Source organism: Xiphophorus couchianus, chromosome 1 (assembly GCF_001444195.1).
Source record: "Xiphophorus couchianus chromosome 1, X_couchianus-1.0, whole genome shotgun sequence".
NCBI classification, from domain to species: Eukaryota; Metazoa; Chordata; class Actinopteri; order Cyprinodontiformes; family Poeciliidae; genus Xiphophorus; species Xiphophorus couchianus.
This window is the reverse complement of record NC_040228.1, coordinates 957644-973406: the sequence shown is the minus strand read 5'-3', so window position 1 is coordinate 973406 and position 15763 is coordinate 957644. Positions and strand designations below refer to the sequence as shown.

The window sequence follows — 15763 nt, the reverse complement described above, 5'->3', positions numbered from 1 at the left end:
AAGTCCAATGGTGTATATTGATCCACTTACAAAATGTACACTGACAATAAAAACCCAACTGGACAATGAAGTATAGATTCCCACTGCTGGATTTCTCTGGCATTAGGAACCAACATGGCAGACAAAACCTGATCCATGATGGACGGTGAAGCTGCATCTTCTGGTGACTCATCAGCTTTAGACGCTTTAAGAGGAACAAAGCGTTTCTCTCTCTCTTTCTCAAGTATCTTACAGCAGTTTTGCAGTAAAACTGTTGGGACGTTGTAATGATTCTAATTGGTGAAGCCCCCTAGTGAAGGACAGAGCCAACACCAATCAATCCCAGAACAGGCTTACTAGCTGAATCCAGAAGTACAGATTCCAAATGCCTAGAATAAATTGACACAAGTATTAATTGATGAAAAATAACAATTCTGTTTTTTTGGCTTATGTCAGCTAATATGAATGAATGAAATGTTTTTTTCTTTTTTTTTCTCTTTTCCAAAATCTGTTTATTGTCTTTTATATTTCAAAAGAGACACACAGACAAGTAACTCACAAAAACACAAAACACCTAATAAAACCAAAAGAAAACACATTAACAACTTAAACATTCAAGGTGACAAACATTAGTTGATAGCAGTGAGACAGAGTACTTTAAGTTTGTTATCTCAGGGGTGTAAGTTGAGACTTAGTCCAAGAGATTTAATCAAAGTCCACAAGCTGGTATGAGGTGATGGCATCGTCCTCCTGGTTCTAGGCATCCCGACATCAGTGTTTCATTTTCGTACATTTTTTGAGCAAGTGAGTACATTTGGAATTAACATGAAGATAACAGACTTACAGACACTATAAGAATATAAACATAAGCAAAATTAGCTAGAGTGCATTCAGTCAGTCATCATTATGAGTATTTATATTTTCCAAGAATAGCAACATTTTTTCCCATATCTTTTTGAACACACAATATTTACCCTTAATCATAAAGGTGAGTTTCTCCAAGGCAAGAGAGCTCGATAATGTAGACATCCAAGTCTTTAATTGAGGTCTGGTTACAGATTTCCAGGACCTGGCTATACTATATTTAGCCTGTACCAAACAGTAAATTATGGACTTTTGATCAACCTTGCTTATTTGAGTTTGAGTGGGAAAAATTCCTAAGATACACAACCTAGGACAGGGATTAAGTTTAGTACCAACCATACGTGAAATTTTATCCAAAACCTCCTTCCAAAAATTCTGAATCTCAGGACATTCCCAAAGGCAGTGAATCAAATTGCCTTTATCTCCACATGTAGCACATGTGTCCGGGACGTTGGAATGAAATTTATTTAGTAATGTTGGAGTGACATATGTTCTCATCAACCATTTGTATTGGATTAACTTAAAATGAGTATTAATAGATTGTGTCTGTGCCTTCAAACAGGCCCTCTGCCATTCCTCTACTGATATATTACATTTCAAGTCTTCACCAGGCCAGTCTTTTGTGCTCTGAGGATGTCTGGGATACTGCCTTTCATGATGTTATAAAAGCGGGATATTAGGCCCTTCTTCAAATGGTAATTTGTTGCCAGTTCTTCTATAGAAGTAAGAATAGGTAAAGTTAGAGACTTTTGAGTACCCAAGACAAAACTTCTGATTTGCATAAACTTAAAAAAATGTTTAGTTGGAATGTCAAATTTCTGTTTCAAATCTTCAAAACTCATCATAATCCCTTTATCAAATAAATCTGACATTTTGCATAAACCTTTAGCATACCATGTTTTAAAACCCATGTCTTTGAACCTACCTGGTTCAAATGTCAAGTTGCCCCAGATCAGGGATAATTGGGATTGTGTTGGTATTTCATTTTTGAATTTATGTACATCATACCGTACTCGGATAGTGTTAAGTATCGGGGGTTTTTTTGTCCTTTTTGGGGTTTTCTTTTCCTTTTTGTTCGTCTGTGGTTCCGTTGGTTGTCCACCGGATAGCGCCAGAGGCTGCCTCCCGGGCAGGACACCTGTTGGTCATCATCTAATCATCCTGAGGTTTAAGAGGAGCGGACTGACTGCACTTCTTCGCCTGAGTGTTTGCCAGTGATGGTATCTTGAGCCTACCCTGAGTTACTCTCTGTGTTTTCTCCCAGCGAATCCTCTCTAAGTAATCCTTTGTTGCCTTCCTGTTCCCAGGTGTTCCTAGCGACGCCGTGTGATCTCCTCGTAAAGATCTCGTTCTGGCCCTTTGGATAACCCATCCTCGTGACGCCGTGGTGAATACCCACTGGTTGTCCGAGTCCCTCTTCAATCTCCTCAGTTGGATCTCAAGCCGAACCAGGACCTGCCAGTTAGCAGTAGGACCGCTCCTCTGCCTCCCTCCACGCCTGGATCTACCTGTACGTCCTCCACTGCAGCCTCCATGTAGCAACCCGGAACCACCCCCATCGAGCAGTACTCTGGAATCCAGATCACCTCCCAGGACCTGCAAAATAGGAGACGAACCCCGAGCCTACAGCCTACCCTCTCCCAGCAGTCATTATTCGACAATACAAGTAAGATCGTTCCAGTAGTACCCGTGTAGCTCTCATTTCCTACAACCTTGAACTCAACGTTTTATCTGTTGTCCTTCATTGTGCCAGCGACTCCGTGACCCTGCCCCCCTCCTGGAAAGACCCTGAACCATCTTATTTTGCTCAATTGTATTCAATAAACATTATACTACTGATTTCTTTACTCCTGTCGTTCTCTGCATGTGGGTTAAAAAACTAGATCCAAACATGACAGACAGTGTTTTTAACAAATGGGTTTGAAGTATTATTTAATAACTCTTTGCATTTCCTTGAGTATAGATATGAATTTAGGGTTAAGGGAGTGTTTTTTATATTTTCTATATTTACCCACAACGGAGCAGTTGCTGAAAACCAGCAGGATGCACTAGAGAGCTGAGCAGCCCAATAACACCACTTGAAATTTGGCACACCTAGCCCTCCTCTGTCATACAGAAGATATAATAATGATAAACATAATCTGGCTCGTCTGTTGTTCCAAATGAAGTTATTTAGGATTGTTTGAATTTTTGTAAAAAAAACCGTCGGGAGGATTAAAAGGGATGGTTTGGAAAAGATATAGGCATTTAGGGAGACTTTGAGAGTATTTATTCGGCCAATCATAGATATAGGTAAGGTAGACCATCTATCAAGTGATTCCATTATTGAATTAACCACCAGTGTGTAGTTTGCCCGAAGCAGATCATCCATGTTTGGAGTAATTTTTATGCCTAAGTAAGGCTGTCTTTCTTTTGCCACCTGAAATGTTGTGTGAATTGGAGGATTATTTCTTTCAGCCTGTTTTTAAAATAGGATGGCGGATTTAGATTCATTGAGTTTATAACCGGAAATATAACTAAACTCATTGATAGTTTTAAGTAGTTGGGGGATTGAGCAATTTAGATTGGACAACATTAAAATAATATCATTGGCAAATAGTCCAATTTTAGATTCAATATTTTGTATTCTGACACCATGTATGTTTTGATTATTCCTTATGGCAATAGCCAATGGCTCAATTCCCAGAACAAAGAGGAGGGTTGAGAGGGGACAGCCTTGACTTGTACCCCTAGCTAGATTAAATGATTTAGATACAATGATATTATTTATAACTGAGGCAGAGGGTTTATTATAAATTATTTTATGAAATAACTACCGAAACCGAATTGAGAGAGAACTTTGTAGAGATAATTATGTTCCACTCTATCGAATGCTTTTTCTGCATCAAGTGAAAGCAAAGCTGTATTGGGATGTTCATATTTAGCATGAATTATATTCAGTACACGACGGATACCATGGTGAGCTTGCCGCCCCTTTATAAATCCGTTCTGATCAGGGTCAGAAAGGGATGGTAAAAATTTCTCAAGCTTGATTGCTAGAACTTTAGATATTATTTTGGCATCAGAGTTTATAAGTGAGATTGGTCGGAGGGATTCGCATCTAGTGGGAGATTTCCCAGGTTTAGGTAGAACTGTTATGATCGCATTTCGCAAGGAAGGAGGTAATTCTTTAATGGTATAACTTTCCAATAGCATATCATAGAGGGGATGCAGTAATTTGTTTTTAAATATTTTATATAGGTCCAAAGGAATCCCATCTGGACCAGATGATTTTCCTGATTTTAATTTATCTATTGCATTTGAGAGTTCATCGGTAGATATTGGCATATCCAGTTCTGATTTAGCTTTTCACTAAGTGGGGATGTTTATAGAATTAAGAAAGGAGTCAAGTGATGCTTGTGGTATGTGCCCTTTAGATGTATAAAATTTTGAGTAATAATCTTTAAAGAGATCATTCATTTTTTGAGGATCAGTAGTGTTTTCATTTGCAGTTGTAATTTCCCTGATCGTAGTAAAATTGTTTCAATCTGAACATCTCTGATGAAGCTTTGTTAGTAGATAGTTTGTCATATTTTGCTCTCAATATTAGCAGTTCTTGTTGCTTTTCTTTAGAACCCTTTAGATTTATCTCAAGCTCAGTCTCTTTTATTTGTTCTTCAAGTTTTAGCATCTCCATGATAGTTCAATTAGCTTTATTTTTTGTGTAGCTTATCATCTGACCCAATAGATGCTGTAGTCTCAGATTTATTAAGGCTAAAGTAATCATTAATATTTATCTCAATATATTTCAGAAATTTGGGGCATTTGCAACCAGTGAGGTTTTAATTGCCAAATAGGATTACATCTAAACGCAATTAAGGGTGAAAATTTAAGCATGCATAGTGAGTGGTCGGAGATCAATATGCTTTTGTAGGCACAACTCTTAATTCTGGTAACCAAAGAGTTTGAAATTACAAAATAATCTATACGGCTATAGCTATTATGAGTAGTTGAGTGGCATGAATATTCTTTCTTTGTTGCATTCTGTATTCACCTTATATCTCTTAAATTTAGTTCAGACATAAAATGTTGTATAACCCGTCTACTTTTAGGGTGGGATCAATCTAAACCTGATGATCGGTTGAGATTAGGATCTCACCAGCTGTGTGTTGGGCCCACGCTGTTTGCTGGCTGTGGTGGGTTGGAGGAAACCGTTTTAAAGTGATTCTTTTAAGTAAGTTGTGCTGATATGGTGTTTTTATACAGGACTGCATTGGTGTTCGGGTGGTAGCGTTACCTGGGCGTGGTTGTTCGATGCCGCAGGTAGGTTTTACACATTGGTCCTTTTAATCCGAATGAATTGTATGTTTATATATTGTTTTTATTTGCTAGAGTTGCACCAGATCGGCTACATCAAGGTTTGATCTGAGAGTGTTGATTTATGCAATGCAGGTAGGCAGTGTTTTAATGTGTTTTAAGTTGATTTGATTAAAATAATTTAATAAGCATTCAGTAATTTTGTGTTTTTGTTTTACAGTTTTTGCACTGCCTCCTGCTGTCCTTTCAGCGTTTGTTTTTTTTTTCTTTTTGTTAGTCTGCCCAGTTAGGATTGTTTTTTCTTCTGTAGTGCTTGTGAGGGTGGGTTAATATGGAGCCCCCTAGGGGACATGGGGATTTTTTTTTCTTTTGCGTTCCCTCGCAAAACATTTGCATTACCTCGCAATACTTTTGCTGATTGAAAAATAACACTGATTGATAATCGATTTATTTTTTACTGCATGTTTATGTCTGTTAAGGCTAAGATGGAGCGGCACTGAAAGCAGCTCTTTAAACCATTCAGACTACGAACACAACAGAGACACAATCAAAACTGTCAGATGATTTATTACCCGCGATAATAACTCAGAAATAGTCCAAATTATAATGTGTTTTTATTTCTTTCCTACTTACGGAAAGTTTCTATTTATATCACAGGTTTGTGGTACCTTTCTATCCTAAAGAAAGATATAAAACTTCAGATATTTCACAAAAAGATACTAACATTCATGGAAAAACCTCACATAACCTTATATTAAAGCATAAAGTACGGCGCCCACCGTAAGAAAGGCTTGCAGTATTCAATTATGCTGCATAACTGACCAGTACAGTATTGCGAGGGAACGCAAAAGAAAAACAATTCCCCATGTCCCCTAGAGGGCTCCGTAGGTTAACAACCTTTTCTTTACTTTGTTTTGTTTTTTGTTTGTTTTGGACACTTCCCTGAATACTTACATCCTGTTTGGTGTGATCCCCATGTCGGGTTGACAACGAAGGGATAAAACTAGCGGGGAATCCTTTTCATGTATGCAACAATAAATATTAATAGTTAACTTAATTCCGGTTGTTGTTTATTGCGCTTTGGCTTGACGGATCTATAACAATTGCATGATGATCACGCGTGGTGGGCGGCCTGGGGCGCTCTGGCCCTGCAGCCTGTGGGCCCGCTCGATAATGGGTGGGGGATGGAAATGCATTCTGCCGCAGGGCCTCCATCAGCCAGGTCTGCAGAAAAGCCGCAATGTCCCCTTGCTCTGTCTTCTCGGGTAAACCCACGAGTCTCAGGTTGGATCTCCGGCATCTGTTTTCAAGCTCCACCTTCAAAGATCCTGGATTTTCTTTTGTATGGACGCTTCTTTGCCTGTTAACGAGGCGACGCCATCCTCCAGGTTGCTAATGCGGGATTTTGCAGAGGTAAACCTCTCGAGGAACACTCAAATTGTGTCTTTAATTTCTTGATTCGAAGTTCAAATCTCCCATAGTTGCTTGGTAAAAAGTGAGTTTTCAAGGCTTGGATTGCTTCCAGGAGGGTAGCTTCAGAGGTCTGAGAGTTAGCATTAGCCTCCTCCATGTGCTCGTTTTCCAGTTCGCTGCTAGCATTGCCTTCGAATCCCTCTTTGCTGGTTGTTTTCGCTTTTAATGTGTATTTGCTCGGCATCTTGGCAGGTTGAATTGAGTCTCTAGCTTGTCCCAGGGATTTTGCTCGTACGAAAAATATCTTAGCAGTGGTCTAGATATCTAAATACAGGGTACATTGGTCGGAGCTCAGAGCCCAGCAGCTGATCAGTAAGACGCCATAACCGGAAGTCCAGAATGAAATGTTTTTAATAATTGATCAACTCTTGCAGGATGAAGTGGACTTATGACAGCTGCATGTAATCTGTTAGTTCTGCACTGGGGTAAAATAAAAGTCTTCCAGCCTATCAAACTATCCAGCTTTCAAAGTCCTACATCACGTCTGAAGCAGCATCTGGAGTGGCAGCGCAGTGCAGCGAGCCGCGGCCAGACTGACTGACAGACAGACTGACAGACAGTCCGTCCAGGTGGAGCAAACTTCTGCCAGGAGGTTAGAAACACTTTTTATATTTGGTTATTGGATTAAAAAAATGCAGATAAAGGCCCCACCCCATAGTGATGTCACCAGAGGAAGAGAGCATGGAGCAGACGTTTTACCTTTATTCTGGTTTAATGACATAACAGCAAACAGAAAACCCACCATGACATGACAAACTATGTAAGGTTTTGTAGGTGAGTCTGGCTAACAGTTTAAAAGGTGTTTGTGTCTGTAAACCAGTTACCTGCTGAGATCCACACAGAAACACAGACGTCTGATTTTGCTGCAAATGTAGCAACTGCAACCCAGTAGGAGCCAAAACCTCCCTGGAGTAGGGCTGCACTGATTGCAGTTTTCTGGCCGATCTATTAAAAATCCTGACCTGCCGATTCCAATTTTGGATGATACCAATTTTTTTTTTTTGTCTAAAATGTTGCTAAATGTACCAAGAAGGTTAAAGAGTTGCCAACAACTCATTAACTGCAAACATATAGACCTGACCTGGTGGGCTGGTCTGTTAGTCAAACCTTTCTCACAGCAGAGCAGAAGATAACAGTTGATTTAAATACTTTTGCTGAGGAGATGAAATAGGTGGTTAAGATGTAAAGATCAATCGATCACCGTTTTCCCAAAATTAGGGAAATCGGCACAGATAAATCAGCTGGTCGATAAATCGGTTCATCTCTACCCTGGAGTGTATTTTTCTAAGAGGTCTTGCTTTCATTGGTAAATTATAATCATTCACATTAAGACAGGGTGAAAGCACAGAGGAAAGGAGGTGATTCAGTGAAAAACCCTCCACTGTGAACGAATCAAGCAGCGAACTGCACTGACGAACCTAGTCGGATTACAGTGGAGACTCTAGCTCCACACACACACACACACCCAGATGTGTCCCGTTGTGAGTAAGTTCACCTTCAGGTGATGAGCGGCCTCTTTAGCTGAGTGCGGCCTTAGAGGGACCTGACTGCGTTCTTCTGGGCCCTGCTCCTGGCTGCCACTCTGGCTGACTGACGCTGCCATTAATCACTGTGAGCAGGAGGACTGATGCGATTAGTCATCTCATTGATTCCTTTGTAAAAATAGCCTTTTGGAATGAGAGACGCTCATGCTCACGCAGCATTGATTTTGGTTCACCTCAATTTATTTTAATCACCCGCTAACTGAGGCTCAGAAGATGGAGGATACTCCCATCTGATCTCCTTTTACTCCCAGAGGATGATGCCTGGATTCTCCTTTGTTTGGAGAGAGCATGACAGCATATTCTCCTTAATTTGCAGCATTCATGACAGCATCTACAGGGAGGGAAGAATATAAGTAAACTTCACAACACGACATTGCCCAAACTTCTAATGATGAACTTCAAAGGCAGCGGCAGCGCTGTGGCGTCCCAGCAGTGGGAGCTACACACCAACAACAAGCTGGAGAACAACACCTGTGGCGGCAGGCAGGGAGGAACGAAGTGTCTCTGCTTCCTCACTAACAAGCGTACTGGAGTGGATGTGGTGAACGGCCCAACGGGGCCAATCATCCACCACGGCTCTGCAGCGCAGCGCAGCAGCCCTCACATTGCCCCAATGCCAGCAGGTTTGCACTTTTTATGCTTTCCGTTCGATCAAAGACGAGAGGAAACGTCGGTGAACACGCACAGAGAAGAAGAAAGATGCTAGCTGCAGTACATTACCTCTCTCACAGTGCTTCCCCTCTCGCCCCATGGGACACTCGCATTTATAGCCCCCTTCAGGCAGAGCCTTGCACTGCGATGTCTGGTGGCACTTGCTGTGTTCGCAGGGGTCATGGAGGTCAGCACATGTTGGACCTAAACAAACACACATTTACCATCATGAGGAAGGAAAGTATCAGAGAATTTACAACACTCCTCTTCTAGTGTGACCAGAGAATATTTTATTTTATGAAGCAGGTTTGAAAATACAGTTTGTATTCAATGAAATTTCCAAAACACGTTACAACCGTTTCTGTACTGAGGACACATGCAGCAGACGACACACTGCTCGGTCTGTCTGGACAGGGAGGTTTTTAGGTTTGGCGAATAACTGAACCTCAGTCAGACCTGATGGACAGCATACCCAAAGTATGATGCTGCCACCACCTTGTTTCATAATGGGAGTGCATTCACAGTGAGATGCAGTGCTAGACTGGAAACTGACTACTCACTTACTTATATTGTCCTGCTTTGTGTTGCTCTGTCTCTTAATATCCCAGTAAAATAAACTGCAGGTTGTTTGTTCATAGCCTCTTCTCCATCAGAGTGTTTCTTTTGGCAAACCCATCACACACACATCTGGTGTGTGTGATGGGTTTGCCCTCTGCTGCAGCCCGTCTGAATTCACCCGTCATTAGTTTGGCAGTCAGAGCCTGTGGTGGGGGGGTGCTAATGAACCCTGTCCCGCTGAGCGCACAGGGCTGCCCTGTTTTCCCTCGCTGACACTTTTTCATCCTCTGCTCCCATTTCTCTACCACCGCGGCTCTTTTTCCTCCCTAACTCTTCCGCTCTCTGCACTCTTTAGCTCTGATCTTTGCTCACCTCCCTCATTTATCTGGCCGTCCCGGCATGTCCTCCCGTCTCATTACTGCTCTCCCCAATCATGTATTCCCTCTTGTCTCCGTCTCAGAACTGTCCCCCCTCCATGAAGGAAACCATGAACACTTCAAACTGACTTTAGGAGAAAAACATTCAGCTGAATGTTAGTCTGCAGGCAAAGGTCCAAGTCTCATTACTACTTTTCATTTTTCACTCATCATGGCAGAATCTGGAGCTGTTTCTCTTTCCTCTGAAGTCTCAGCAGCCAAACATTAAACAGTTCTTACATTAAATATTATGTGACTCATTTTGGATTCACATTAAAAATGACTTTGTGTTTTTCCTTCTGTGACGAAAAAAACAATTTGTGATGTTTAACAAAAATTTACTCCTGCACCTTTTGTCACATTACAGCCAGATTGGATTTTATTGGGATTCTGAACAATGAATAAAATCTTTACTGTCTCTTATTGTACTTTGACTTGAAAGCTAAAAATAGATCATATAACTTTACATCCTCCTCCTTTACCATTGAGATGGTTCAGTCTAGCTCACAGTGATCATTTCTACTGGAAGAGTCTGGGTGTTTGTGTTCACACGGTTTCCAGATAAACTATATTTTTTCGGTGCAGTTGCCACTTGTATTAATTTGTACTGCGTACTTTTCAGCGATGATGTAGTTGTTATGATGCTTGTTGCTATGGATTGTTGGCAGTTTTCTCTTTCTGCAGGTATAAAAGCAGACTCCAGGGTGTTGACTCTCCTCTTATCTCTCTTCTGTCTCTGTGTCCATTACGGTAATTTCAAATGAAGTCTGATTCCCAGCTGGTTTTAAAGCTGCATTTGTTCAGATCAACATGAGATTTCATACAATCTCTACCTGTTGCTGCCATGACTAGAAACACCATCGTTGTGACTTTTCTCCACTAATCTGACTGTGAACTCCTAAAAGTTTAGTAAGTCAGTGTATGTGAATATGGATGGCATTAATTAGCACAATAAAAGTTTTATTACGGACAGAAATATGAATGTTTTTGCGTAAAGTGTAGCATTGCATCCTTTTGTAGCCTGAGAGGAACCAGGTGGATAAAGGTTTCATGGATTTATCGTCTGCTTTGATGTGAGATTCAAATCCAGCTGAGAATTTGCTTCAAACCCAGTTTTGTTAACGGAAGCTTTTTCTCCAATGTGACATAAAATAAGATGAAATACTTATTTGCAAAGGAGTGAAAGGTGATAAAGTTCAAGTGAGTAAAAGCTTTAATAAAATCTGCAGTTTCAATGCAGTGGAGTGACTTACCCCAGAATGCATTGCTGCACTTGCAATGGAACATCTCGGCCTCCTTGACCTGGCACTCAGCTCCGTTCTTGCAGGGGTTCGGCTGGCAGGGGTTGTTCCCACATTCGCCCACACCCACGCCGAACAGGCTGTCTCCGTTGGCCTCCTGGATGTTGAGCATGCGGTTGTTGATGTCCAGCATGCGGATACAACCCACCAGCCCCACGGTGACCCCGGTCCGCTCCCTGACGCTGAGCAGCAGAAAACACAGTGAGTCAGAATGGATGTGCTGCTCGCCGCTACAAGATGCTCAGCAGCCGCAGCAGCAGCTTACTCCAGCTTGAGGTCATCTGTCACCCCTCCGATGAACAGCGGGGTGTCCAGGTTGAGGCCGTCTGTCCCATGGGGACTTTCGCCTTGGACGTGCGGCTCGCCATCCACGCTGAGCATGCCGATCCGCCGGCTGCGCGTCACCACCAGCTGGTGCCAGCGACCCTGGCTGATCTGGACTTCGCTGATCACGGTGCCTGTTCCTGAGCCAGTGTTGAACCTGACGGATCAGATGATGATTAGTTATCTGACCCTGACCTTTGACCCCATCCAAACACTGAACAGATGTTGAGAACAGCTGGATGTGCCACATCTTCCTCCTGCTGTACAGAAACGGAACTTATTATCAAAAGAGGAACAATCTAGAATTATAGATCTAGAGTTATAAATCTAGAGTCAGCTTCAGTTGTTCCGGCTGGAAACTAGAGATCAGGCTGACCTCTGACCTGAACCTTCAGAGCCACATAAAGACGGTTCCAAAGTGGGTTTCCTATCAGCTGAAGAACATTTCCAGGATCAGAGGACTGATGTCTCAGCGTCAGAGAAACTCATCCATGTTTATCTTTAGTAGCATCGATTACTGTAACAGAACCAGAACCAGACATAAAGAAACAGAAGGTGGAACATTGATCAACATATGTGATGCATATTGATGATATTGATCATCATATTTAATGTGCATTGATGGTTGATGATGACATTTAATAAATGTAATGTTTATAGTTTGTTTCATAACTGGTGATCGTATGATGTTTTATGAATTAAAGCACTTTAATTTCAGCAACTGGCTTGTTGCTGAAATGTGTTTTAGAAATAAATTTGACTTAAACAAACATGGATGAGACAAAAACTTCCAGCTAAATATAGAAAACTCAAATCAAGCCCAACCTTTAATCTACAGATGTTTTGTTGGAGAAAAGGCCTTGTCATCACAGAGATTAGACATCGTGCGTCTGCATCCACACATGCGGCAATATTAGCTCAACCTGAGAGCAATTATCTGCCACAAATAATTAATTCTTCTCCCCATGTCTTGGATTTGCGAAGCTGTGGGTGTGAATCTCACAGCTGTATTTCTGGAGCTGAGGCTTTCTTTGAGAGCAACGGTGAGTAATGATCTCCTTTTTGCTCTGCAATTGATTTCATTTCAACTTCCAGATCCAGCCTGGTCAGGCCTGGAGGAGGGGAGCGCGCTCAGAGTGTTAAAATCTAAAATACATGAAAGGTTGATGGAGCTGGAATACAGGCAAATCTTTAATTAGTCTCATCAGTTGTCTTCAGAAGTTGCTGCCTTTCCAAAAATGGCCTTTATTAACACAATTCTGCTGGGGAAAGACATGAACACACACCATTATGGGATTATTACAGCACTTGGTGTTTCTGCTGGTTTCTCAGAGGAAAATTGGCCAATTTGACAGTACAGGTCGTCGTCAGCTCCAGTCAAAGAGTGAAAACAGAAAATGCTGAAAGAACTCCTCTTATTCTCATCTTGTTTTGCCTGCTTTCAAACTACTTTATTTCTCACTGATATGTACATTTCTCTCCTTACCTTCACTTCTTCTCTGGTTATTCTGCGTTAGGAGGTGCACTAAATTAGCCAGCTTGTTACCAGGAAATATGCAAGTTAAAGCAGCAAAACACACATTTGAAACCAGATGTTTTCATTTACTGTATAAAAATACATGTAACCTTTAACAACATTTATTCTGTTTCCTGGTATTTGGTAGAATTGTCTTTCAGATGGTACATTTTGGGTCAAACGTTTTTGGCTATCATTGTGTGAAAGACTTTTCTTGGTAGAACAATGTTACAACGTATTTTTAAAACCATTAATGCAGAATATAACCAGTTACATACAAAGCCAGCATTATCTTCCTATAAAGAGATCAAATTAACTGATCCAGACTGACACATTTCAGTTTTTCTACTTATTTTCAGACTGATCCAGAATATTCTTTGGTTGTTAAGTTACTGGATGCAGAACAATGAATATTGAGGAGCGAGTGAGACATCTGGAGACAAATTAACAATAAATCTATTGAAATGGGTTATGAGACATATTTTTTACCAGCAGTTGGTCACAAACAGCTTTTAGTTGAATTTTTGAAAAACTGAAAAGTGAACTCAGTTTGACAGGAAATAGGATTTTTTGACCAACATTATGATTCCAATGAGCTGGGCTCAGTGTGTTCAGCTACAAACCTAAAGATTCACATTCATAGAAAGTGTTTATAAATAGAGGAATTTAGATCAACAATGTGTTTTCAACCATAACAGAAGCAATTATGCCAGTAAGAGAAATATGTGTTTGAGCCCTCAGAGACACATTATCTCCACAGTCAAACAAGGAGGTGGACCCATCATGCAGTGGGCTGCATCACTCCCCACACTGAAACAAAATGAAAAATGTCACATTATATCAAATGTCCAGTAGGAAGCAGCTTCCCTGGTCAGTAAATGCTTCTGAAAGCTCATCAGTGACAGAGCAGACCCAAAGTCACAGAGGAGAGGCAACAGAAGCAAATCATCAGATTTATAGAGGACACCTGAGACGAGTCTGAAGCTTTGTGAAGCAGGATGAGACAAAACTGCTGATGAGTCTTATTGTTCACCAGCAAAGGTTTCTCTTCCTGCTCTTTTCTGTTTTGCTTGTGGATTAAACACTTAGTTCGCTCAAAGTTTTTATATGAGGCGATATTTCTGGGTTTCTGGTTGGTTCCACCTATTAAAATTTAATTATCAGAAAAAGTTTGTTCCTTTCCAGTTGAGTCAAGTTGCACGGATGAAATGTTTATTTCAAACTTAACACCCAATAAATTCTGACTGCACTGTTTAGAGCAGTGGTTCTCAAATGGGGGTACGCGTACCCCTGGGGGTACGTGGAGGTACTGCAGGGGGTACGTGAAGCTTTTCAAAATATCTTTAAAAAATCAGTAGGCTCCTTATAATACGTCTTGGGAAAAATTATTTTGTAAAAAGTTCGATAAAATATAAATGTGTGTTCATGCACTGAATTTTATATTCAGTATTTAGTTTCAATATCCTTTAAAATAAAACGGACCCCCCCACCAAGTTAGTTTGACCCACGAACCCAGGGCACTCGTCAACAACCTGTCGTTATCATAATTACACTGTAACTATGGAGACGTGGCTAAAGCATAGCTGTACTTTCAGCAGTACAGCAAAGTGAAAAAGAAGGCAAAACCAGAGCCGACAAAGTACAGAACGTACATGGAAAAGTATGTTTTAATGGGATTTACGTCCACAATCTCTGTACCTCTTTTTTATTCCAAAAATGTTTTGCCCGTGTCAGGGGGTACTTGAGTAAAAATATATTTTTAAGGGGGTACATCACTGAAAAAAGTTTGAGAACCACTGGTTTAGAGGATATATATGGAATCACTGCAACTGTATGTAAATACAGTAACGTTATGTGCTCCAGATCCATTTCAGGAATCCAAGTAGCCTCATGTGTTCAGACTGCTCAGATTTGTTTCTGAATGTCTGACTTTAACCTACAAATTGCCCAGAAGTCTCCTTATCTTTATTTATTTCCTGGCTCTCCTGTTTTCTACATGTTTACTTGCTGTAATTATTTGCCTCATTATCCTCAGCCCTCTGTTTTGCTCTTATTTACGGCGCCTCCCAGCTGCTGCTGCAATGACCTCGTTCCCTCATGGGGATCATTAATGTTTCATCACAGTTTTTTGCGATACGAACGGATGGAGGACGAAACCCCGTATTAAATTCAATCCAACAGAATCAATAAACGTCCTGCACTCACTTGAGCTCCACCCTGCTGTTGACCAAAGCCAGAGAGATGAAGTCTTTCTTCTTCATTTGGCCGTTGTAGAGCAGCAGGCCGTTCATCTCGGACGCTCTGAACTCCATAGCGATGCGGACCGTGTGGTACGCGCTCATTGTCGGGAAGGCCAGGAAAGACTGGCCACCAAATGATGGGATGAAGTACCTGATGGCTGCGGACAAAATCACAAGTCACTGCTGTCATGGGCTTCCGGAGACCAACTCAAATTTAAGACTTTTAAAGACCATTGGGAATGAAATTTAAGACCTGCATGATTACAAAATCACAAATAAACAAATCCTATTGGTTTTCAACAGACACGAGCCAATGAAGAAGATGAACAGCGTCCAGCCAACTGGCAACTTGTACATGATGGACATAAAAAAGCTGGCTTTACCCTTTACTGTTATCTTACCTAGTAAACTTTAGCAAGCTTTTCTATTAGCAATATGAAAAACTATTACTCGCTAGGAAGAGTATATTAGCAGCTAGCTACCACTCAGACCGCAGTGAAGATGTCTGCATGCAACTCAAAGTTTTGCATAGCAGTAAAATCCCTTGAGAAAAAAGAGAAAACTATGTAGCATATATGATATTAAGTATTCCTGCCACAAC

At 41.0% G+C, this 15763-nt stretch overlaps 1 protein-coding gene and 2 long non-coding RNA genes across 12 annotated transcripts in view; 1 reads left to right on the top strand and 2 right to left on the bottom strand.

Annotated features, from left to right (window-relative positions):
• Positions 1-15763, bottom strand: part of agrn (agrin) — a 440494-nt gene that overhangs the window by 32354 nt on the left and 392377 nt on the right. For all 10 annotated transcript variants that reach the window (XM_028022576.1, XM_028022603.1, XM_028022587.1 and 7 more), the window contains 4 exons: positions 15128-15320; positions 11348-11563; positions 11035-11264; positions 8877-9011 (listed from right to left, as the gene is read on the bottom strand). In XM_028022576.1, the coding sequence (XP_027878377.1) occupies positions 8877-9011; positions 11035-11264; positions 11348-11563; positions 15128-15320 (774 nt within the window). The remainder of the gene's footprint in view (positions 1-8876; positions 9012-11034; positions 11265-11347; positions 11564-15127; positions 15321-15763) is intronic.
• LOC114148040 (uncharacterized) lies at positions 527-5493 on the top strand. The gene is made up of 3 exons (XR_003596184.1): positions 527-2063; positions 2151-5274; positions 5360-5493. It is a non-coding gene; the product is annotated as an uncharacterized LOC114148040 (long non-coding RNA).
• On the bottom strand, positions 6223-8870 carry LOC114148058 (uncharacterized). Its single transcript, XR_003596203.1, has 2 exons — positions 8330-8870; positions 6223-8221 (listed from the first exon to the last, which is right to left on the bottom strand). It is a non-coding gene; the product is annotated as an uncharacterized LOC114148058 (long non-coding RNA).